The 23,646-nt window shown below is 41.4% G+C and overlaps 1 protein-coding gene across 1 annotated transcript; it reads right to left on the bottom strand.

Moving 5' to 3' along the window:
* Positions 1–1,829: 1,829 nt before the first annotated feature.
* On the bottom strand, positions 1,830–22,056 carry golim4a (golgi integral membrane protein 4a). Its single transcript, XM_083984927.1, has 16 exons — positions 21,345–22,056; positions 13,020–13,094; positions 12,781–12,830; positions 12,546–12,599; positions 12,234–12,384; positions 11,742–11,824; positions 11,432–11,515; positions 9,243–9,431; positions 8,860–9,144; positions 8,465–8,727; positions 6,809–6,885; positions 6,624–6,688; positions 4,875–5,090; positions 4,715–4,783; positions 4,378–4,464; positions 1,830–3,026 (listed from the first exon to the last, which is right to left on the bottom strand). Exons 1-16 carry the CDS (start codon positions 21,529–21,531, stop codon positions 2,871–2,873), a joined length of 2,091 nt encoding a protein of 696 aa, XP_083841053.1. The 5' UTR covers positions 21,532–22,056; the 3' UTR covers positions 1,830–2,870.
* Between the last annotated feature and the right edge of the window lie 1,590 nt (positions 22,057–23,646).

Here is a 23,646-nt window from a genome sequence, read left to right as displayed (position 1 = left end):
TGTGTGATTGTGTGTAGAGAGAGAGAGATAGATAAAGTCTCTGGCTGATGAATGAGAGATCATTACTGCTGCAGAGAGGCAGTATAATGAGCTCACTGGATCCTTATGTACAGCAAACACAATCCAGGTTAAAAAGAGAAGCTTCTGTCTTTACCTGATGGTTTCGAGACGCATATTTTATATTTTAACGCTGTAGTAGTAAAATAGAAGAAGAGTTTGAGTTTCCCCCCCCCAAAAAAACGTGGGTGGGGAAAAAATAAAATCTTTTCATAGCTTGGAGCTTCAGCTTTCAAGTAAATCTTGCTCTGGTGTTAAATGGAAGGTTTTTGAGAATCGGTGGCAGTCGTGTGGGCATGCGTCTCAAGATAGACTCCGGCTGTAGGCAATCGTCATGTTAAAATTATTCATGCTTGGTAATTCACCCATGAAGTGATGACTGAGAGAGCGTGAAAATGTCAGGAATGTGGAGGAGTTATCATCTCTGCCATTGCTTGTCACTGTCAAAATGTGCATGTGTGTGTGTGTCAGTGTGTCTCCCTGTGGCCTACTATTAGCACAGTAATGAGACACCTGTTACTCTCATACTCCCTCAGCATCCCAGTGGGACGCTGGATAGAAATAGAGAGAAGGGAACAAATGGAGAGAAAGTGGTGGGATGACAGCGACTGAGACTTAGGAGGAGTTGGTGATTGGTTGATTGAGACTGCGCTGCAGACAAATGTTGTTCATTACAGGTAATTGGTCTTCTCAGTCAACCCCCTCTCATTTGATTTTCATTTCATCCCGATTTGTCAGCTCGTTCCCCAGGTGTGCGAGTTCACCCACAGTCCTCTCACCTTCTCACCGCTCTCACCCAGAGAGAGAGAGGGGAGATGAGAAACAGAGTTGGCAGGATTTATTGTTGGAAACATACGTGGCTCGCAGTGCTGATGTGAACAACTGAGCACCCATGATACGAGAAGTTCAATGATGAATATTTATGATATTTTCTCCTGCTTTCTTGATACATATTTATGATCATCTTCTCTCTGTTTGAAAATAGACCTGACAGAAGAGTTGCACGCAGCTTAAGTCGAGTTATGAGCTTGCTGCGAGTCTAGAACGTGTGCACGTCTCCGTTTTATTAGTTGTTAGGCAACAAACAGCAGTGGGGCATCCCAACCACCTCTTCTGGATCCCCAAATGATTACATGAAAAGCCATGAAATTTCAGTTAAAAGAAAAAAATTAGTCAAGAAAAAACAAGTTAAAAAAGAGGAATAATTTTAAAAGGAAATTTATTTAAAAAAAATTAAGTTGTAAATTAAATCTGAAACTGAAACCTGAAGTACTGATGTTGAACCTTGATAAATAAAGATCAAACTATAAATACTTTATATATAAATAACCATCAATTGTTTTTTCAGTTCAAAAGGTGGTCATTTTGATCAATTTCTAGAATTATTTTTCTCATATTTCAGAACTTTTTCTGTAGTTTCATGAGTTCGCTTGTACTCGTTCACATCCTCTATTGATTATCTATTATTTCTTTCATCAGTTGCACTGTCATTGAATAATATGCCAATTAACCAATCAATATAATTTGTCTTTAAAATGTCAGGAAGTACTGATGCAGACCAAAATTTCAGGGAGTTGAACGTAACTTGGCCAGTGCTCGATTTTCCTGAATTGTGACCTTGAAGAAAATATATTCAGTTTACCATCACAAGAATAAACAATGAACCATTCATCTACTTTAAAATCAATCAGATGAAAAAGCTATCCTATTATCCTGGAAAAGAGGGGTGAAAAATGAAGAGTACACAGTCACAATTACCTGAGATCCTTCAGCCTCTTTATTCCACTCACCATCCAGGTAACAAACAGTTTCATACAATCAAAATATCAAATGTAATTGGCAGAAAAATGTACAAATTGTCAGCACTTGTATTACTATACATTGTACAGTAGACTAAAGATGTTGCATTAAATTGCATCTTTTCGTGTGAATTTAATTCACACCAGCAGTCGACATGAAACAGCCCTCTTTTTAAGGCTATGCTCGAGCAATATGCAAGAGGTTCACTGGCATGCTCTTATCTCTCCTGCCCTAAGAAATGCTTTTCCAAATGTAAAATGTGTAAGACCCAGAAGAGGTTTTTCCAAGAAAGGAAAGGCACATGTCAGAGCGACACTTTTCAGTACGGAGCGGCTTCACCGGAAATGTCTCTTTGATTGACATTTGCAGAAATATCCAGTGAAAATGCTCCTGTGTATCAGCCTCAGGAAGCCACTGAAAGCCATTGTGAGACACACTAGTTCAGTCAGCAGGGAAAAAGGAAATGTTGCACCTTTTAACGATTGTCAGAGTTGAGAACAATGAACAATAAATAACAGAAAACGACCGGACTGATTGGAATGCAAGATGTAAAATTAAAATCTGAGCTCTACAGAGTATACAGCTGTTTGTTAAAACATACTTATAAAAGGCCTGGCCATGAGGACATTAGAATAACATAACTTATTTTGGTTTCTTTGAACAAAGAAAATACATTCTCTGACTGTCTGCTGTTTAAAAGAACAGAGCCAGACAGGCAATCAGGCAGACGTGCGAGTAGGCAGAGAAGCAATTTAATTTAAAAAAGAAAAGTATATATCCCATTTCTGTCCTATAAATTCTGTCCATTTCCACATTGTGAGCTGATCAGTTCCAACCCCACAGTGTTTTGGAATAGCATCCCATCTTCCAGGCGTAATATCCAAGTTTTCATAATTGGAATTCTGAATGAATGGCTGCTTTGATTCCTTTGAGAAACAAGGGAAAGAAAAGACCTGATGGGCTCTACGAGCAGCCGAAAAGGCTCTGCAGCTGGTTCAAAGCTGGTGTCTGTCCTACATCTCCGCCCTCCGATTGGTTCCCTTGTCTTGTCCAGCCGTGTCATCTTCCACCTCCTCTTCCTCCTCTTCATAATTCTCCTCCACGTTGTTCTCTGCGTCTTTTCTGTGGTCCGCCTCGTTCCTTGGTCCCTCATGGTTTTTGGCCTCATCCTAGGGAAAATCACAAGCAAAAACAAAGGTGATTTTATGACCATCGTTAGTGAACTTGTGAACATCCAAAATGCGAAACATGCAACTTCCCAACATGTTAGAGAAACACCAAAAGAGGGACAAAATCTGTAGCCAAACGGACAAAAAAAATAGAAATCTGTGATATGTGACTGTAACTGAGTGTCTGCCTGTCTCCACGTCTCTGCTTCTCTGACGACAGGATTGAAACACACAGGGTTGTAATTATTTGTGTTGTCAATAAATGACAGCTGAGACGTTTGTGTAAAGGTTCAACTGGAACAGACCAACTGTACAGTGGTGCATGAATGAAGCTGAATGAAGTGAAAGCTCCACTGAGCTCAGATTACAGAGAAACACAAGTACGTTCACTCAGTAGGTGACAGAGTATGAAATAAAAGTCAGTCAAACAAGGGGGGAGGGAGAGGCACAGATATAACATGAATTTATAGGAACTAAAACCACATGTTTTTATCTACGTTGAGTGTATTTGTTTGACCAGTAAAAAAACGTATTTACACATTATATACCACATGAACAAAATCGACTTTGCAGTGTTTCTCCACTGGGGAATATAGCTCAACTGCTCTCGCTCTCCAGGAGGGTGAGAAGTGAGGATGAGTCACAGAGCCGAGTAGTGAGGAGGACTCATCCACAAGGACAAGACTCAAGCTTCTCTGTTCCAGCGAGATTTCCTCTCAGGACAAAATTGTATAATCCAAGCCACAGGTGGAAACCTGACCCGCCTACAGACTCACCACCACCTGATCTCCCTCATTCACTGTCACATTGCGCAGGCTGGGCTCATGTTACGGAGACAATACCCAGGTATGTGCTCACACTTGAACTAAAAACAAGTGAATCCCTGTGCAGCCAAAATGTCAGAGCACGGAGGATTTCCGGAAACATTGTTTTTCCACAGCTGCTTTCTGTTCTAACAGTTTTAGACCAAATATAAAGTTACAGATTCTGGAGTTACATTGTACAAATGGGCATTTATTATCATTGACTACACAGTTAGGGTCAGGGTGCAGCCGTTAGATTCAAGAAAAGTGACCTTCCCTTTTGAAATATTATGCAAATCTGTTTTTTGTTTTTTTTTAAACACATTTTAACAAGTTAAAACTGCCACTTTCACCCAAGTCTCTGAGGTAATGGGTGAGTGCGTTTTATGTTGGCACCTCCTGGGCACCTCGGAGATGAATTTTAATAAGCTTTTTAAAAAAATAGAAAATAAATCAAAGCCAGTTTGATATGTGGGAATAAAATGCAGTAGCTGAGAGCCGTGAACGCTTGAAGGAAAAGCTCACTGGTTCCCCACAGAGGAACCTACCTGTTCTGCGTTATCCTCATTATATGGATCTTCTCCTTCCTCTTCCTCCTCCTCTCTCTTCTGCCCACCAGCTATGTCCTCCTGGGCCTTTGGAGAAGGGATAACACGTCAAAGGAGTTAAATGGTAGCCTGATTTCATGCATTAAAAAAATAAAACTTGAAGTTCTCCCAGTGGACTGAAACAATGTGGGACATATTATACATATTTGTCTAGCGTTAGGTGTTAAATCTCTGCTCGCTTTTCTGCTTTTCCTGCATGGCGTTTTCTCTCTCTCATATCATTAACTTCATCTTTCAGTATGTAAAAAGCCTGTGCAACTGAGCATGTGTTACAAACCTCGTCCTCCCCTTCCTCCTGGTACTGGTCATCCAGTGTATCCTCCTGTTGATCTGGGTTTCCAGCCATCTGAGGGCACACACACGAAACACAGGCTCAGACCCTCCCTAGAGATTAAGTCGTCTTCTTCACACAGCGCTCTCGTTCTTCCCTGACTCACCACCAGCTCCTCCTCCACAGCAGGTTGCTTGGGCCTGGGGTGTGCGTCTGCGTGCTGTGCTGGCGCTGCCGGCTCCTCTTCCTCTTCTACCGCCTCCTCTTCCTCGTGTGCGACCCTGTGCTGCGGCTGCTCGTCCTCCGCCTCCTCAAACTCATCCTCTCCCTGGTTGTTGGGGTCGTCCTCAGGGTCCAGCTCGCCGACGCCGTCCACACCACCCTGTACCAGCAGAGATGGAGGTAAGGAGGAGAGGAGAGTAGGGATGAGATACCATAATGATGGGTTAGGTGGACTGATACAAAACCAATGAGGAGAATTAATAACTCATTGCTGGTTTGATTGAAGTGGGAGATAGAGGGGAATATGGAGGTGCCAGTGGCATGGTGGATGGAAGAACAGACTTCTGGTTGGATGGCAGAATTAATAGATGTATGAAGCTGAGATACACTAGCGTGGATGTTAAAGGGATAGTTCAACATTTTGGCAAATTGGCCCATTGCCATAATCCCTATAGTTTTAAGAGTAGGTTCGTTACCTTTATTTTTGATTGATTGTTTTTATTTTGTATGAACGACATACATACATATGTACATACGAAACGGATAGGTAAGAAGCCAAAGGCTTATGAGGAACCTACCCCCTTACAACTGTTACATTTACAATCAATCATGGTGTAGAGACCATATCACTAAGGTACTTACATATAATACAGAGACAAGTTTGAAGACATGATTCAGTAAGCAAACATTGTTAAATAAGAAAATAAGACGAGTATGGGTTGCTTTGGCAAAATTCATACATAATTCATACCTCACACTTTATGAGAAATGAGGGGTAGCTTTCTTATAACTTATTAAAGCAATTTCATAAACAAGGAAGAACAATGATTAACTTAATTTCACCAATGTCTATAATAACTGTAAATACAGTAAATTTGCATGAACACATTTGATTCAATCATCATGTACAAAACACACAAAGCCTTAAAGCTACGAGCCAACATCAAAACCTTCATACTCAGAAATACATAAACCTTCAAAGACCCTTTCCCTGCCCCTATGCATCCAAGATTTGTCCATATTCTTCAAGTTTAGATTTTATAAACATTTTTTTGAAATGATAAATATTCTTACTTATTTTAATCTCATCTGGTAATCCATTCCATAGTTTTATTCCCTGAACTGAAATACACATACTCTTCAGCGTTGTCCGTACCTTAGGTTGCTGGAAGTTTAGTGCATGTCTATATTCATATCTCCCTTCTCTTTCCTTAAACAATTTCTGTAGATTTCCTTTAATTGTCGGTGCAAGCTATTTTTAGAACGGTGGAGCAGAGCCGCGGGCTGCTCAGAGCTACGCTACGGAGGCTAATGGGATTTATTGGTTTCCCTCATCAAACTCATCAAATACACAATCCAACAACTCCAAAACGCTCTCATGGACAAGTTGTGACCTGCACATTCACCACGCTATGAGATAATAACAGAACGTTACGAGACCAAGTTGTTTTCGAGGCCATTAGCCTCTGTAGTGTAGCTCTGAGCAGCTTGCGGCTCTGCTCCACCGTTCTAAAAATAGCTTGCACCGACAATTAAAGGTAAAAAACCTACTCCTAAAACTATAGGGATTATGGCAATGGGCCAATTTGCCAAAATGTTGAACTATCCCTTTAATGCAAGTGAATTAGCTGAAAAGATAGACAGATGAGTAACAGATGGAGGGAGAAGGGTGAATAGATGGATGAACAGTCACCTGCTGATGTGGTGGCACTCTGTGATCTTCTCCCTCCTCTTCCTCCTCCTCATGTAGCTTATGAGCTGCTTATAAAAACACAAACACACACATATCCGAGCTCTTCAGATACTACTATACCAGACACTGAGGAACCTGATATTTTCCTGTAATAAAGTTGAAATAAAGTGTGACTGCTGACTCACCTTCGTCTTCAGTGTGATGGTCCTCGTCTTCTCCTTCTACGATATCATTGTCCATGTTCTCGTACTCTGTCTTCTTCCTTTTAACATTAGCAGAACAGCGCAGTCAGCAGGGCACAGGCTTTAGAAACCATATCAAAACACACTTATTATTAATGCTGAGGAACAAAGCAAACAAACTACAGAGTGTTTGAAAAACTGACCACAGTTTCTTTTACAATAGTCACCTTAGGGTTAGTAACATCTGTGTAGCTGTGTAACTCCACGTACACACATATTTCTCTCCTTTCTCAGAGCCTTTGTCCAAATGTAATCATGTAATCACTGTGAGAATGACCTGTTTTTTGTGGTTGGAAAAACTCCACAGTTAATTCCTGTTTTACAGTTTCAGATAGAGAAGGGTTAATCAATGCAACTCCTGTCTCATTAGGCATCTCGTTAGACATTCCTTAAGATTAAGATAATTAGAGAATGGCCAACAGCCAGGGTTCACTAAGGCTCTGTTCAGATCCGCCTACTAACTTACTCAGCCTATGATTAAATAAACAGCTTGGTCTGCCATTACCAAACTGACTGTGTTCACACACTGACTCATACAGCCAGTATCCCAGAATGGATTTCACACAAACTAACAGCAACAACTGGTAGGGATTTTAAAGGAGACATTATGCCCCTTATCCACCAATGAAAATAGTTCCCAGGTGTCTTGAAGACATGTCTGTGACATGTTTCGGTCAAATACCCCAAGGATCAAACATCACAGCTCTTTTCATCCTCTCAAAAGAGCCCTGTTCAGAACGGCTGGTTTCAGTGCCTGTCCCTTTAAATGCAAATGAACCACTGCTCACCGGTAGGGGTGGTATTATGCAAATTCGAAAACTAATGACATCATTGAATGACAATTGAGGGAACAGCTTATAAAACCACATGAATTTTAACCTAGGGAGCCTGAAAATTACAGATCATTTTGTCAATTCTCACATTTTGGGGGCCAGAAGGCAAGCCAAACACCCAAATATATGTTAGAAAGCATTCAAAAAGTGATATTTCCATGATATGTCCCCTTTAAAAGTCTTCAGTGTTGTAGCCTGCTATTGTATTTTGAACAGTCGCAATGCATCGTGGGGGCAGCTCAGTATGTCCAGTATGCTAACAGCACATACTCAGAAAGGGTTAGTGAATGAAATTTTTCTGATTGTTAATCTGCGTGTGGCTTTTGAAAAAAATTTGCAACAGGAATCAAGATCTCATGAGGTCTGAGTCACTTAATTTCACCTCTTGATGAGTTACTACCTGCCTTGAAAGATGTTGATAAATGGCAGTCGAAACATTTTTCAGTGATTTGAATGGGACAAATTAAACTTTACTGGCTAGTCAACAATACAGTAATGTTTACATAATGTGGATGAAACCTGTCCACATGTGTTACATTAATCAAAATTAGCCAAAGCTTTCTGAAAGGTTACGAATATGGATGAAACATAGTTGACTGTGTCACATGTTTATGATTATCGGAAACCTTTGACTCAGAACTGCCCCCTAGTGGAGGTCTTGAGCATGAAAGTCTTTGACAGTTACATGAAAACACAAAACTGAAACGATTCATTGTGAAGTGTCAGTACAGATGAGTATATTTTTGTTGCTTAATCTTAATCTGACCTTTGATGTTCTTCTCTCATCAGCTGCTCCCGTCTGTCGGCCTCCCGGTGGTGCTGCAGCTCTCTCTCCTGCTCCTCCTTCAGCCTCTGCTCCCTCTCTTTCAGCACCCTCTCCCTCTGGGCCTGCAGGGCCTCCTGTCGCATCTGGATCTGCCTGCGCTCCTCGGCCCTCTGAGCCTCCAGGCGCTGCTGCTCCTGCTGCTGCTCGTAGGCCGACTTCACGTGCGCCACCTGGGCGTGTGCCTCGTGCTGCAGCTGCGTGTCCTGATTAAAAAAGGGGTTTATTATGTTGAGGCTTTAATAAATGACACAACAGTCACTATAAACTAGTAATAATCAGAAAGCAAAGTCAATTCATGGTTTAGATTGGACATAATTGTCAAAACCAGTTCTTACCGGTTGTGGTTGACGCCTCTGACGGTCCAGTGCGTTCTCATCTGGCTGCTCCTGTTCTGGCTCTTCTCCCTCCTCCTGCTGCTCATCCTGCGGTTGGTCGGGGTCCTCCTCCAGCTTCTGAGGCTGCCCTGCTTGAGCCATCTCCTCCTCTGCCAGCTCCCTCCTCCGCTCTGCCTCTCCCTCTCCGTCCTCCTCTTCCTCCTTCTCTGACAAGTGGTGTTGGGCCACTGTGGGATGGGGCCTGATATCAGATGGGGCACGCACCTCTTCCACAACATGGTTCACCTATGAAGACAAGCAAAAAGAGAAACTGTTGTGTTTCTTGTTTTTTCTGCGTGGCTTTTGTCTTGATAATAAAGTGATCTCCCAGAATCCCACATTACCCTGGAGTCCTGGTGGACCTGGTGATCGTCTCGGGCCGGCTCGTCTTTCTGTAGCGGTTCAGCCTGCTGGGCTTCATGGACGTGGTCTTCAGGTGGTTGGGCAGCAGCAGCAGCTTGTTGCTGCTGGGGAACAGGGTTGGGCACCCGGTTCAGAGACTCCTTTATCTGCTTGTACTGATCCACCTGCATCTGAAGGGAACAACACACACATTCAAACCAGGGCTAGAATAATGCAACAGGATGCAGTATTCAGAGACAGTACTGATAAGAAAACCCATTATTAAAGCGTTTGTGTTGTAACTAAAGGCTTTATTAGCAGTTATTAAACCATTCACTAATGTTTTATAGACGAGTCATAATCCATTTATCAGAGCAACAGTGGGACAATTAAAAAATGAGAGACAATTGATTCTTTTTCAATGACTTCATTAAGTGCAGTATAATTTGTTAGAAAGTGAAAAACTCTTTGTGACAGACAGTAATTAAAATGTGTTCTTATTATGGGCTTATGATTGATGTAAAATGCATCTGTAACTGACTTCTAATTCATTTATTAGGTTTTCATTTATGAGAAATAACTTCTTTAAAATGGAACCTAAATGTATCTCCTGTGTGCAACTTAAGGACAAAAGAAATCCCTGACATGTAGTGGACAGGGATTCACCTTATGTTATTTTAAGAAATATTTAATTTAGGCAATTTTATTTTAAGAGGACAAACTACAGAAAAGTTAAATACTATCTAAACCTCAGAGGGGTGCAAGAACAGCTTAAAATTCAGACAATATCTGTTACAGAGCAAACAGACCAGACAGTGAACGCATCTTTTATCACCTAACAGTTTTGTTTGACACATTGTGGTCAGTAAAAGGGCACAGACTCATCCAAAAGACCTTCACGTCCATACCGGAAAAGTTTTGAGGTTTGAAAGCTGAGCCCTGAATACAGATTCAAACACTTTATGTTGTTCATGTTTAATGTGAAAAAATTGTTGAATTAAACATCTGTACTGCACCACTGTATCTGGTATCTCTGTACCGCCACGACAAAGAGAAAACAACACAGTCATTACAGAAAAACAAACTGTACTACGGCCACAATTCACCTGCACCTGCAAAATTATTTATTTTTATTTATTCAGTAGATAATTTGAACATTTCCTTGTTCCCCTGAGGCAATAAAGAGATTTCCTCATCCAGTCTATGCCAACATAGCATTAAATGACACCAGAACAAAACACACACACTTTGAATCCAGGCCACAGGGTTAAATTCTGAAGATTCTTTCTAAATTCCTCCCCTCTCTCTTTGTCTCGCTCCAGTCCCTCCATTATATCTTTCTGGCTGATTGGCTGCAACGTGCTTTAGATGTACTGCTCTGACAGCCCTGACTAAACTGAACCCCCTGGTGTGAAGGAAAGTGATTTGTGAGTGTGTGTGTGTGAGTGAGTGTGTTTGTCTGACTAGAAGCACTGATGAAGAGCAGGACAGGCTTTAAAACCAATTAGCAAATGCAGACAGACAGACAGACAGCGAGAGGGGGAAAAAAGAGGGAGGAGAGGGAGTAACTATTCACAAATGCGGATGAGAAAGAGGAGAGAGCATTTCAAACAAATCAGCAGAGTGCTGGAGATTCAATAAACCACTCAGGCGCTTCAGAGGTCACTTTCAAGGAGAAACAGCAACATCTGATCTAATTATCCCCAAAAAAAGAAAAGAAACAAGCAACACGTCGGCCATCTTTTTTCCTGTCAGTTTGGGATTATACAGTTTACAGCAATAAACATTTCAGCTGTGTTGAGAAGGTCAAAGAAAAGGTCAGAGTGAGGCCGACAGGAATGCAGAGCAGACGAGCGGATGTTTGAGTTGCTTTGGAACAGGCCGGCTTACACAACTTTATCTGCACTTTTCCTGTATGACCTCCCTTTTCACCAGCTCATTAAATTCCTTGTTGCTTTTGATGAATGCAGGATCCGATCAGATAAGCCCAACAGCAACACCCTCCTCATCACTGACTCTGTAGCTTCTTTGCCAACATGCTAAACGGCGACAAAATGAAACACTAAAGCTCTTACAGTATGCTCAATCTGAAACTCTTCCCTCAGTGAAGCGGGCGCATAACTCAGCATCAATCAGCTGCTGTACTCATCAGCCACAGTGAAGCTGCATCTATCATCTGCTGCTATCCTACCTGAGCTGCAGACAGCGCCCTCTTGTGGTCCTCTAGTGTCAGTGCCAGCTGGTCATGGGATGCCTTCAGGTCCTGATGCTGAACCTGAACACAGAAGGGCAGGAATGAGCCATTTGTTTTTATAACAAGGCTTGAATGTTATCTTTTACTTCAATAAAATAAATAAATAAGGGATGAGATTTAAAGGATAACAAATTCTGCTAGAAATTCACCATTAATAGGTGACAACACACATTTTACCTTTCTACTTTTCGGGGGGGAAAATTAAACTTAAGACTTGAAGAAATGAAAGGAATGCTTCTTTTCTCACCCGTGCATCCTGTAGCTGTGTATGAATGTCATGGTGGGCTTTCCTCAGCTGCTTATTTTCCTCCCTCAGGTTATATACGTTATCTGCAATCGACAAACGGCAAACACATTAACAGAGAGTTTGGGACTAAACAGGAAACACATGAAAGAAGAACAAGAAACTTCAGAGCAAATATGGTTGGAGCCACTTGTATATTTTTTTTTTTTTTTGTTGTTTATAAGTTTTACTCCCTTATGACTCATGTTATATAAACCATGTGCATAAATATCTTATCGTAACGCGGCAATTGGAATCCATCTTTCTTACATAAATAAGCTTGGAGCACAAGAAATGTTTAAGCAAACACTGAATGGTACAACACAACAGTTTACGGTTTACACATAAAATACTTGTGCTTGGTATCAGGTGTGTAGTATTTCAGCGAGTCAGAAGATGGAGACAGAGTTAGTGTTTAATGATGACACCACTACAGAGAGCTACAAGAGCCTGCACCTTTGAGCTGGGAGACTTCCTGGTCTTTGGTTTGCTGCAGCTTCTCGAAGCGGTCTTTGTGTTCGTCCAGCAGCCGGCTGTGGTCGTCACCCTGCACCTGGTGCTGCTCCTGCAGATCGTAATACTGCTTCTTCAGATCCTCGTGCTGGTTCTGGTGAAGAAGACAAGGGGTCATTGTTTGTTTGTTTTTTCTCATTGTAATAAAAAGATTCACCACTGATAAACGGTCCCTCGGCTCCCCCCGACACATGTATGAACTTTACACCAAAAAGAGGAAGGATGTAGTGCAGAAAGATCAGGTTTCACCCATACCTTTAACATCTGATGCTGCACTTGTAAAGAGTTTAATCTGCTGCTGGAGTCTTGCTGTTTTAACATAGAAAGAAAATGTTACAAAAGTCAGCGACTTTGTGGTGCAGGCAATTATTGCCGTAACAACAGATAACAGTGAAGAGACTGGAGCTGGTAGGGTGAAAAAAAAACAAAAGAAGCTGTGGAAAGAATCAATTTAGAAATACATTTCACAACAAATGTTAACATACAGTACCTTCTCCTTGTTCAGTGATTGTTGTGCTTCAAGTTTGTAGACCAGATAATCTTGGGATCAGAGCAGAAGAATGTGGTTTTATTTTTTATATTTTATAACAAGATAAATCTATGATCAAATTCATTTGAATCAATGTAACGCGGTCTCGGTGTGAGATATGATTTCCCCAAAGTTTCTCTGAATGCACATGCAGTATACCAGTAAGTGTCAGAATTGAGTGTAGATGTTATTTTCCTCACCTTCTTTGGCCTTTTTATGCTCTAACCTCTCCTTCTGCAGAGACTTCTCCAACCTGGACCGGTGCTCATACACCACTGTATATAGAAAATCACAGATGGAGGGAGACAGAGGAGATAAATTAGGGGAGGGGGGTAGAGAAAAAGAGGGAGGAAAACAGGTTTAGTGAGGAGACTGACCTCTGTATGGGCGGGTGGGTGGACTGTTAATCTAAACAAAGAAAGCTGTGATACAAACATGTACACTGCGGAAAACATTATGCACTCAGAAATGCTCAAACCGTACATCTTTATAGGCAGGCAGATAGAAGATATAGATTTTATTGTTGATACAGAAGCCAGGTGTGATATTTATCCAACCACACTGTGATCTCAGGACACGACAGCTGCTCCATCAACAGAAAGCTGCGGTATTCCTCACAAGTCTGGTGGTCCCAAACTGTTTACAAATACTCACTTGTCTCAGGCTGTGGGTGGCGTTGGAACTTGGAAGGGATGTGAAAGTATGATTCAGCTTAATCTAATGAAAATAAATAAAGCAAATTGACATACTGTAGTTCTTGGTCCCTAAAGTTTCTGCATAACCCCAATGCGCTGATCAGTCTGTTTATCTGAACTGAAACGCTATACACACTTCTGATCTCTGTACTGTCCAAACTATTTCTCAACAGGTTCCTCTTTTGTTCCCGTTTTTACTCCATGTTTCATCTCCACCAGATTCAAGACTAAAGCAAACGGAAAGGAAAAGAATCAAAGGGCATCAAAGCTGATATAAAAGATAGGAGTGTTATTGCTGTAAACTGACAGATGTGAGGAAGACCAAAGGAGATAAGGAGTGCGCATGTGAATTTAAAACTGAATACAGATTTTGTAAACTTTCACTCTCATACATATGTTCCAAGTTGGATTCAGTTTCTCACTTCTGTTGAGATTGTATTGGGCTACATCTCATCCACACATCTGTACATCTGGCAAAAACTTGTGATGCAGCTCAGTTGTTAAGTTTGTGGCTAACGCTGTTGTTTTCAAAACATTTCTGTTCTTCAAGCACATGTGGTTCACCGGATCTGATCATACTAATAGATTATTAATTTACACTGCGGGTACTTGATCCACTTCATCATACATGATTCAACATTGGCATGTTGGGGCGCACAGTTGATCACAAGTGCAATATCCAAACCACAGGAGATGCTTTTTTTTGATAAAGTAAAATGCGTCACACCATTATTGTGAATTGCTATTGTTGGCACCGTAAGTGTTTTGTTGCGACAGAGACGCTGTGGCAAATAAATCATACTTCCAAGAAGTGACGGGACGTGTTTGTTATGTACAAACACGTCTCATCCTGGTTATTTTTCATATTTCTTAAGTGAAAATAAAAAGCAAAAGCATTTTATATTAAGCACTTTGTAACTTCAATAAGTGCCAGTGCCAAGTTTAAAAAATCTCCCATCGAAACTTTAGCAAGAAACACACTTTATCCACTTGACCTCATTTGATTTGTTTAAAGACCGTATTATCAATTCAGTATGAAGATAAGAACATCCTCTAAGTTACAATTATTTGGCTCTGCTCTCCCATCATGGTCTTGGGGCAGCCTGTCATTCACCCATCTTAAAAATTTCAAGAAAAAGAAAAAAAAACTTGGGCCATGACTACTAGGTCATCGCTTCTTCCAGTCTGTTACATTTTCTCTCCCCTGCCTGGGGCAATTTGGGCGGTCAAACTGATGATGTGGCTATTTTTTCCCCCTTTAAGTGCCAACTCGACAGATTCCAGGATAAACTGTTAACTATACAGAACAATCTTGTTATAATTTCATGAGACGAGAGAGAGGAAAAGCTTGTAGAGCGAGGGGGGAAGCAGACGTGGGCACAAAGAATTAGCCAAAAAAGAAATGGAGAAAGCGGCAGGCAGAGAGGAAGCAGCAGGCAGCAACAAGGACAAAGATAAACAGACAAACCAAGAAGGGGACAGAGAGGAAAGAGACCGTCATGGAAATACACAAGCCACAATTAAGAGGGTGAGACTAACACTTGGTATTAAATGGCTACTGGAGCTAACACAGGGGCAAACATTCAATTCAAACTGATTAAACAGCTTGGTGGGTGTTTAATGGAAACAATTCAGCGTCTAATAATGTGGAAAATGTCTCTCTCGCCTCATCTGGTATAAAACAAATGAGCTGGGCTCAACAGTGACGCAGTCTAGAAAGAGAATTTTCTTAAATAAACTCTGATGCCACAGCTTTGTTGACTGGATCTGACCTTCACCAACAACACTACCCTACCTGGGCGCTCTGGGTTTCTGTCACGACTGCCATCAACATCTGCCACTTCCTGCACAACAGTGTTGCGATTAATGGGTTTTTCCTATAGTATGTGCCACACTTTTTGTTGTACAGAGTGAACATGTGTGTGAATTTCTATGCCAAGGTCTCCTCCTTTGTGTTACAGAAAGGTTCCACCTCTCAGCGCTTTTCTTACATTCATTCATTCACATTGTGTTTACATTGTCATACAACATTTCTTGCCCTTTGAGCTGCTGTGTGTAGTGATTTCACATTACTCTTGCAACCAATTCTACAAAGGTCAAACACTGGAAAATACCATGAATTTTGAACTTCATAACTTTATATCACGGGATCAACCTCAGAAGTAGCAGAGTAACAAACAACCTTCAGGTTTAATGCCTGCAAAAGTGGCTGAAATCCAACAGACTTCTAATAACTGTCTTCACAAATTCTTTCTTTGTTTGGAGCTTAATCAGACGGACGTTGAGCCACATCAGATTAGTGAGGTTTTATTCTGCTTGGTGGAGGCTCTCTACCCCCTCAGCTGTGCCAAGGATGAGGCCATGTTGCTCTCAGCTCAGCTCATATCGTACAGTACCACACACTCACACACCCTCTCTCTAGGGGCTGACATGGACACGAGCTACAAAGAAGCTACAGTCTAAAAAAAAGGGGATGTCATCTGAATGTGTATCCAAGTTATTAAGATTCACTAATATTGCCACAAGGCAAATTCATTATTTACAACGGTATGTTTTAGGGATGTCCCGATCCGATCACGTGATCGGAAATCGGGGTCGATCACGTGGTTTCAGACTCGATCGGAATCGGACGTTACATCCCGATCAGGAATCGGATATATTACATATCTACATGTCAGGGTTTATCTGTCTAAAGCGAAGACGGGCCGCAAGGGGGGGCGTATTATTGTGAGATTGTGATATTGTTACATCCCTAGTAGAGCACAAAGAACAGAAAAATAGTGGGATGATACAGTTGATCTACATTAAAAACTTGACTGCATTGCCAAAGTATCGGATCGGGACTCGGTATCGGCAGATACTCAAAATCAAATGACTCGGACTCGGGGGCAAAAAAATGTGATCGGGACATCCCTAGTATGTTTCATTATGAAACTCAATTTGCTTCACAGAAACATAACAAGGTTAAAAGAAAAAAAAGAGAAGAATAAATGAATTGAGAATTTAGTTTAAGATATCAAAATGCATGTTCTTTTACTTCCTTCACTTCCTCCGGGCTAAAAAATTGACAGAAAATTCAATATTGATCAAAGTGATCAAATCTGCCTCTTCAACCAGATCCACACAATAATTGAATGGACTCCCCCCTGGACACTGTCCCATCCCTCCACCAGTCTTTCTGCCAATTGGTTCAATACTCTAACAAATGAATCACAAAATGTTTAAATTACAATGAAATTGTATCATGACTTAAGGGGGAACTATGCAAGTCCGGTCGCTTTTCCGCTGTTGTGCTAACCCTCCTCTCGGCCATGTGCATTTGTTCTGAATGAAGCCAGCTAGAAAGCAAAATATGGATCGTAATATTATCAGACTTCTGGTAATCATCTCCTTGGTGGAGTAAAAGCTTTTACCAACGGGAAAAAAAAACACTTCAAGTCAACTCCTTCAACTGAGCTTAAAGTAACATCTGACATTTTAACTCCAAATATTGAGACACAAAGACCAAATCTAACCTTTTTCACAAACTGAACCCTTCCAACACTTAGCGTTATAAACTCTCCCTCAGACCAATGAAACGTTTCCCTTCCAGTGCATCAGGAGTGAGAACAACAGATTCTCTATGGCGCCGCTGACCTTTACTGACCTCCTGGTCTAGATGTGGAGAAGATCAGATTGGTTAGAGTTGTGGGCTGTGAGTAGGTATGGGATTTTGTTTGTGGTGTGCATTTGTGTGTGTTCTCCTCACCCACACTCCCACTGCACCACTGAGCGCACACACACACACACACACACACACACACAATTCAATTAATTCACAGCATTAATTAATTCAATTTAGAAGGAAGTGAGAGTCAATACAGATCTTAATAATGTAGAAGGGTGTAGTGTGAATGTCTCATGGAGGCCTGTGTGTCTGTGTGTTTTGCCTGACTGATCATAAAGCTCGAAGTGTGTACAGTGTAATGTTTTGTGCTGTCAACAACAGGTAATCTGACTCAATCCTCTCCACATCTAGGTCATACTCTGCACCGGGCCAGAAAAACTTGCAAGACCACATGATCAGATCCAGGATCACATATTAGGTCAGAACAAAACATAACGTGTGTTTCTAAATTCCAGCGGGATTAACAAGTCAATGTGTTTGTGAGTTAACTTCACAGCTTTCATTGCACTACAGCCCAAATCCTACTAGCTACATATCAAAGTCAACATTTTTCTCAGTTTCTCATATTAATCACTCAAGTTCATTTCAGTTATTTTATTTTTAGCTTTCTCTCCATGGAGCAGACAGGGTTAGCTTGCGCAAAGCCTACACTGAAACAACTAATTGGTTTTTAAACTTCCTCTTTCTATGGCAGCTTTTCTTCTACCTCCTACTGGTAAACACAGCCCTCACACAGGTTCCCTTACACCCAGTTATTACACATTTAAACATGTCTTAACTATACAAACAGGTAGTCTGAGTGGGGTCAAGTCTTTCATCCTGAAATTGTAACCCTGGTTAATCTGAGAAACGTCAGGCAGGTGAAAAACCCTGGCAACAAACTCACCTCACTGACCAAAATAATGGACTTCAAGATGAAGGTTAGTGTCAGACAGATTTGGAAGTGGTAAAAAAACAGGTTAAGACTTCAACGTTAAGGCCAATCCCACTGAGTTAATGATCTCACAGACTCCCACTTAATTACATAGATTAGACGTCTTTATTAATCAAATGTTCCTATATACTTTGAAATATAAACTGCAGTGTGTTCTGTTATGACTTGATCTGTTTAAGTCACACGTTACATTTTTTCTTCTGCATAAATGTCACAAAAGCACTTTGTTGAAATCTGACCTCTTTATTTTTCTAATCAGGCAGCACAAAATCCCATATCAACTTCTCTCTGGTACGTCTCTGAAATCCAGGAAGATAAGTGCATCTCCAAGTCAAACAGCAGAAGTATTCACTTCCATTTATCACTGGTTGAGACAAGAGCGTTTGTTGCAATTAACAGCAGGTGAGCACTTTTCGTTATGCGAAACAGTTCACAGCGCTCATTACAGATAGCTGCAATTATTTTGGTTCATTAATGTTCAGCAAATGGCAGAGAATCACAGTGTGATTGCGTGAGGATGTGAATGGTGTGTTAAATCACAGGGACACATTTCTCAGAGGACAGACGTAACCACAAAGTGCCAGTTGATGCTTTTAAATGACTTACAACTGCCAGGGTGTGGTTATGGTGGGTAACAGTGAATCAATACGGCTGGCTCGTGGCCGCCCCCAAACTATGGCCCACCTCTAAATATAGGACAGGGTCTCGAGTGGCCTGGAGCCTGTGATTGGCTGAAGGGTCCACCTCTTCACAATGGGAGTATGGGTGGGGTGCACGAATTTCAGCCATGAAAAATGGGAGTTGAGCAACATCGCTTTCTTTCAAAGTGTCAAATTCTGCACTATCACCACCGCCACGCTCTGTTTCTGGATCAGATTCACTGCATCTTTTAATATAAAACTGAATAGGACGTGTAACATCAACCTGAAAGAGACTGCTGAGCTACCTTTGTTTAAGAAGAAGTTCTCATTTTTGAGCGGCTCTTAGTGTTTGTTGATGTTGTTGTTTGTTTTTTATTTGTTGTTGTTGATGGTGTTTCCTTCGGGATGTTTTTTTGTTTGTTTGTTTGCTTGTCTTTTGTTCTGTTTTTTGGTATGATTTCTTATGGTCTGGAGGTTGCATAGGACTACATGTGATTTTGTGTGCATGTGTATAATTGAAAATCTAATAAAAATTTAGAATATAGAGACAAATCTCAAGGCTGCCTAACTGATAGCAGTCCACTAGGTCTATGGAAGGTGTGTATGTGTGTGTGTGTGTGTGGGGTGATAACTGCTGGTTTGATGGATCAAAGACTGGATGAAATGATCAGGTCCAGAGTCTTAGCTCCACACTCTCTTTAGTTCTCTGATGTGGGCACAAACTTTGCCCTGAATAAATGAAGCCATATAGGCGCAAGTATTCTGCCAGGTTTAATAGCACAACATGAAACCTCACATCCTGCCCGCCGCCGCACAGCTGAGTGTGTTCATGTGCCTTTTACAGGGAGGGAGTAAATCAGAGAGGGTACTGTAGGACAAGATGGTTTAATCTTTTGTAGAGGTGCGATGTGCAAGAAGTTGTGAAGTACAGTAGCAGTGTGTGTGTATGTGTGGCTGTGCTACTAGCTTGGGATTCCACACAATAAAGCAATAAAGCAAACAGATTAGTCAATAATATTTAAGGAGTTTCAACACTTATTGTTGTGGTTCAACTGGAGGTTGTTATGTTTCTTCACTGATAGCTCTAAGCCGACACATCTTTATAACCACAATATCTTTTGATGTGCAACCACAGACACTTTAAAGGTAATCTATCTCTTTCTATCTAAATGCAAATAAACATGTTGATTCACCATCATAGTTTTGAATGACAAAAAATGACTGGGATCTAATATGACTTGCTGTTAGCCATTCATTTAACATGATGCAATAAATCAATTAATGATTGGCTATTCGAACTGAAGATCTGAATGAGGTATTCAGGGGAAACCCTTGCTATCTGTCCTATGTAACAACATGAGCCACTATCAAGATGCAATATCTTCAAGAGGGATACTGTGACATGGAGAGATTAAAATCAAAACAACACTGTCCTCAGGAGGCACATGGCAGCATGGTGAACCACTAACATCATTAGTGTGGTGCAGCACTCAGCTGGCAAACCCATTTAAAGAGAATAAATATAACATTTTATTAACCTGTATGTAACATTATTCCTCTTTCAATCCACTGTTCCTCTACAGAAGCAGATGTGCTGGCTGACCTCATGACTTTAAAGTAAAGCCTTCTCACCGGCATACTATAGAGGTGAGCCTGGGGACACAGCGACTACAACCAGGTGTGTGTGTGTGAGAGTGGGTGTGTGGGTAGGTGTGTGTGTATGTGGAGTGAACCTCAGTCCTGAGGCGTGTGAGCTCTAATTTCACTCGTTTACAGTACAGACTCAGAGCAGAGGATAGAGCTGACCGACCACATTAACCCTTCTGCTGAACTTTAAAGCCCCAATCTGCTCAGACAGTAACTTGGTTTACCACAAGCTTAGGAGGCCATTCAGGGGTCAAAGGTCAAGGACAGGCAGGCAGGCACTTGGCCTGGCAAGAGCAGAGCTACAGTCCAGGTTATAGAGACAATCTGTTTCTTCTGTGTTTGCTTTGTTGGCATACAACCTCCTTACAATAAAGCATTTACTCCAACACAGTTTCAGCTATAAGGGATGCCACACTGATCTATGGTTCATCAGCTCTTATTAACCATTTCCATGTTTTTTTTTCCATATTCAGTGTTGTTAACTGTTTTCTTGTCTGTACACAACATCTAGCCTATTACACATCTGCCTGTCCTGGGTGAGGGATCCCTCCTCTGTTGCTCACCCTGAGGTTTCTCCATTTTTTTCCCTTGTTAAAAGGGAGTTTTTCCTCTGTCAATGTGAAGGTCTGAGAGCAGTAGTGTTGTTATGATGCTATGGAAAGCCCTTTGAGACAACAGTTTGTAAAAATGGGCTATACAAATAAAATTGCCTTGCCTTGCTATAACATATTAGGTCCTCGTGTTTACTCTAAAGGGGTCTGGCATTTGACAGCAAGAAAGCAAGCAAGCATGACAGCAGTAAAAACAAACAAAACAAAACAAAATCACAGCTTTTTGAGTGGAGTCAGGCCTGGGATTCACTGAGGACGCAGACTAGTTAATCACTCTCAGCTCTGTCACTCGCACAGCAGTCAATCACCTCACTGTCACCGTGTGTTTACCTTGGAGCTGAGCCGACAGCGACTCTTGATGCTGCTGGTACTTGAGCGCCATCGCCTCCGTCCTCTTGAGCTGTTTGTGCATCTCGTAGGAGATCATCCCGCCGTACAACATCCCGCACACCACCGTGAGCAGCAGCAGGCACTGGAAGATCCTCCGCTGCCTCCGGGAGCACACCCCGTTTCCCATGTTGGACCCGCACCCCTCCCCGCTGCTGCTGCTGCTGCTGCTGTCTGCGCGAGAAAGCCCCGTCTCTGCAGCTGGAAACTTCCGACTCAACTTTTTCTACCTCCCCGGTGAAGACTGCAGAAGAAGCCGCCCCCTCCCTCCGCGCTCGCTCGCTCACTCACTCCCCGAGCATTTCTACGCAACTAAAACACGGGCTAAGCGGTTAGGTTTCCCCGGGTTGTACATTATTTTAGCATAGCTACCATCCACTCACGACTCTCTCCCCCTGTAACTTCAAAGTAGCCGCTCAGTTTTTCGCCCGACTTCACGTCAAACTCCGGCGGAGCGCTGCTCAAACACCGGACTAACGGCGCCGCGGTCTGCGTCCTCTGCTCCTTCCCCCGTGCAGACTTTCGCTTTTCCGACGCAATTGAAAAAAAAACTCGTAGTAGAAAAGAAAAAAAAGTAAACGCTCAAGTCCCTGTCGAGGCCTCCATACTAGCACCTTTAACTTTAGTTACGTGTCAGCCCCAGCAGCAGCTGCCTGCTGCCATCCAACTGCAGCCGTGGAGGAAGTCCCTCCTCCGGCCGGGCAGCCGCGGAGCTCCCGCCCTCACCGGGACACACTGAGGCCCATTGGTCGGCGGAGGGCTCCATCAAAATCTGTGTGCTGGGAATGTGAGGGTGGAGGAGAAACGTGTAGTTTTTTTCCCCCCACATTACAAAGACCTGTTGTAATCCCATGATAATATCTGCAAATGCTGTGAAAATAACAAGTGTGTATAAAAGAAAACCTACGAGTAAATAGGCTATGTGAGCCTACAGGAGCACATAAAACACACCTGAGCCAGAGCCTATTACAAGTTAAAGGTTAACTTTAATTGGTGTAATCCTACATTAATTATACTGAATATGAGTAATTATACCATTAGAAATGTACTGACAACAGCACAACCCAGTAAACTCAGGTTATTTGATTTATTTGCCTTCAACAGTGCCAGTCCTGGACTCCTTTTCTTTTAATCAATTCAATTCAGACACATATTAGCTGATATAATGCAGTTTATTCAAGTTTTGTACAATATCCATACAGTTTAATATTAGTCTTATTGGATGACATTGGCAGTAAACAGATGGCACAGAGCTAAAATATAATTGGCAATGTACAGAATGAATCTGACCAAAGCGAAATTCTATGTGAAAAGAAAAATAAATACATCTTAACAATATAGTGACACTTTTAAAGTAAAATTACAATCTTATAAATACCACATAATCTACAGTATACAGAGGTAATATACAGTATACAATAGGGAGTTGTTGTACTAGATTTAAAAAGTATATCAGCCTCATTTAGAAAGAATTGAGAAGAGATCAAAGTATAAATCGTGCAATATAAAAATAATTTGTAAAAACTACATATACTAGTAAAAAAATTTAAAGTCAGAACAAATCCCCATATATCATCATGAATCCATATCATGGTATCACCTGATTGACTACTTACAGAAAAGAGGTCAGTCAATAATCACATAATCAATTCAGATTTTCACATTTTTTAGAAGCAAATTTTAATGTTCCTAGAGACAGAGGTAGAAATCTGCAGATCTCTGCAAGAATAGTGCTTCAGTTTTGTGGCTGAATTAGAGAAACAGTGAACCCCCCCCCCCCCCCCCCCCCCCCCCCCCCCCACATACATATTGAAAATTTGGCACAACATTAAGCAGCTATTAGTTTTGCTAATGATCTAAACGAGTATTTGCTCTACTTGAGCTGCTCATCAATAAGACAATTGTTCGTTCAGTTTTGTTTTTGCTCTCCTTTGTTGTCAGCTATTTGTTCTGGTACTCTTTAATGACGCTATTAAAGGAGAGGAGCTTAAAAAATAAATTTGATTTGACAAGAGCAGCTTCTCTGCTTAAACCTGACGACACAGTATAAACACATTAAATGTGCAAACAGACTGCAGAGCTCATGACTTTAACAAGTATCTCAATGACATCCTATTAGTGTTCCTATTCTTAGATCTGTCTTAAATAAAATATTGAAGAGTCATGTCATCTTGAATGAATGTCACGAAAATGTTACAAACAAGGATGCCGTTACAAGAGAACTTCATAATTAATGCTACTCACA

This window comes from Trachurus trachurus, assembly GCF_905171665.1.
Source record: "Trachurus trachurus genome assembly, chromosome: 13".
Classification (NCBI taxonomy): domain Eukaryota; kingdom Metazoa; phylum Chordata; class Actinopteri; order Carangiformes; family Carangidae; genus Trachurus; species Trachurus trachurus.
This window is presented reverse-complemented; position numbering and strand designations above follow the sequence as displayed.

Coding starts and splice junctions, on each gene's coding strand:
- golim4a (XM_083984927.1), bottom strand. CDS start 21,531: ATGGGAAACGGGGTGTGCTCCCGGAGGCAGCGGAGGATCTTCCAGTGC. Junction 11,825..12,233: donor GGAAGTCTCCCAGCTCAAAG/GTGCAGGCTCTT, acceptor TGTCGATTGCAG/ATAACGTATATAACCTGAGG. Junction 4,465..4,714: donor AGGAGGAAGGGGAGGACGAG/GTTTGTAACACA, acceptor CCTTCTCCAAAG/GCCCAGGAGGACATAGCTGG.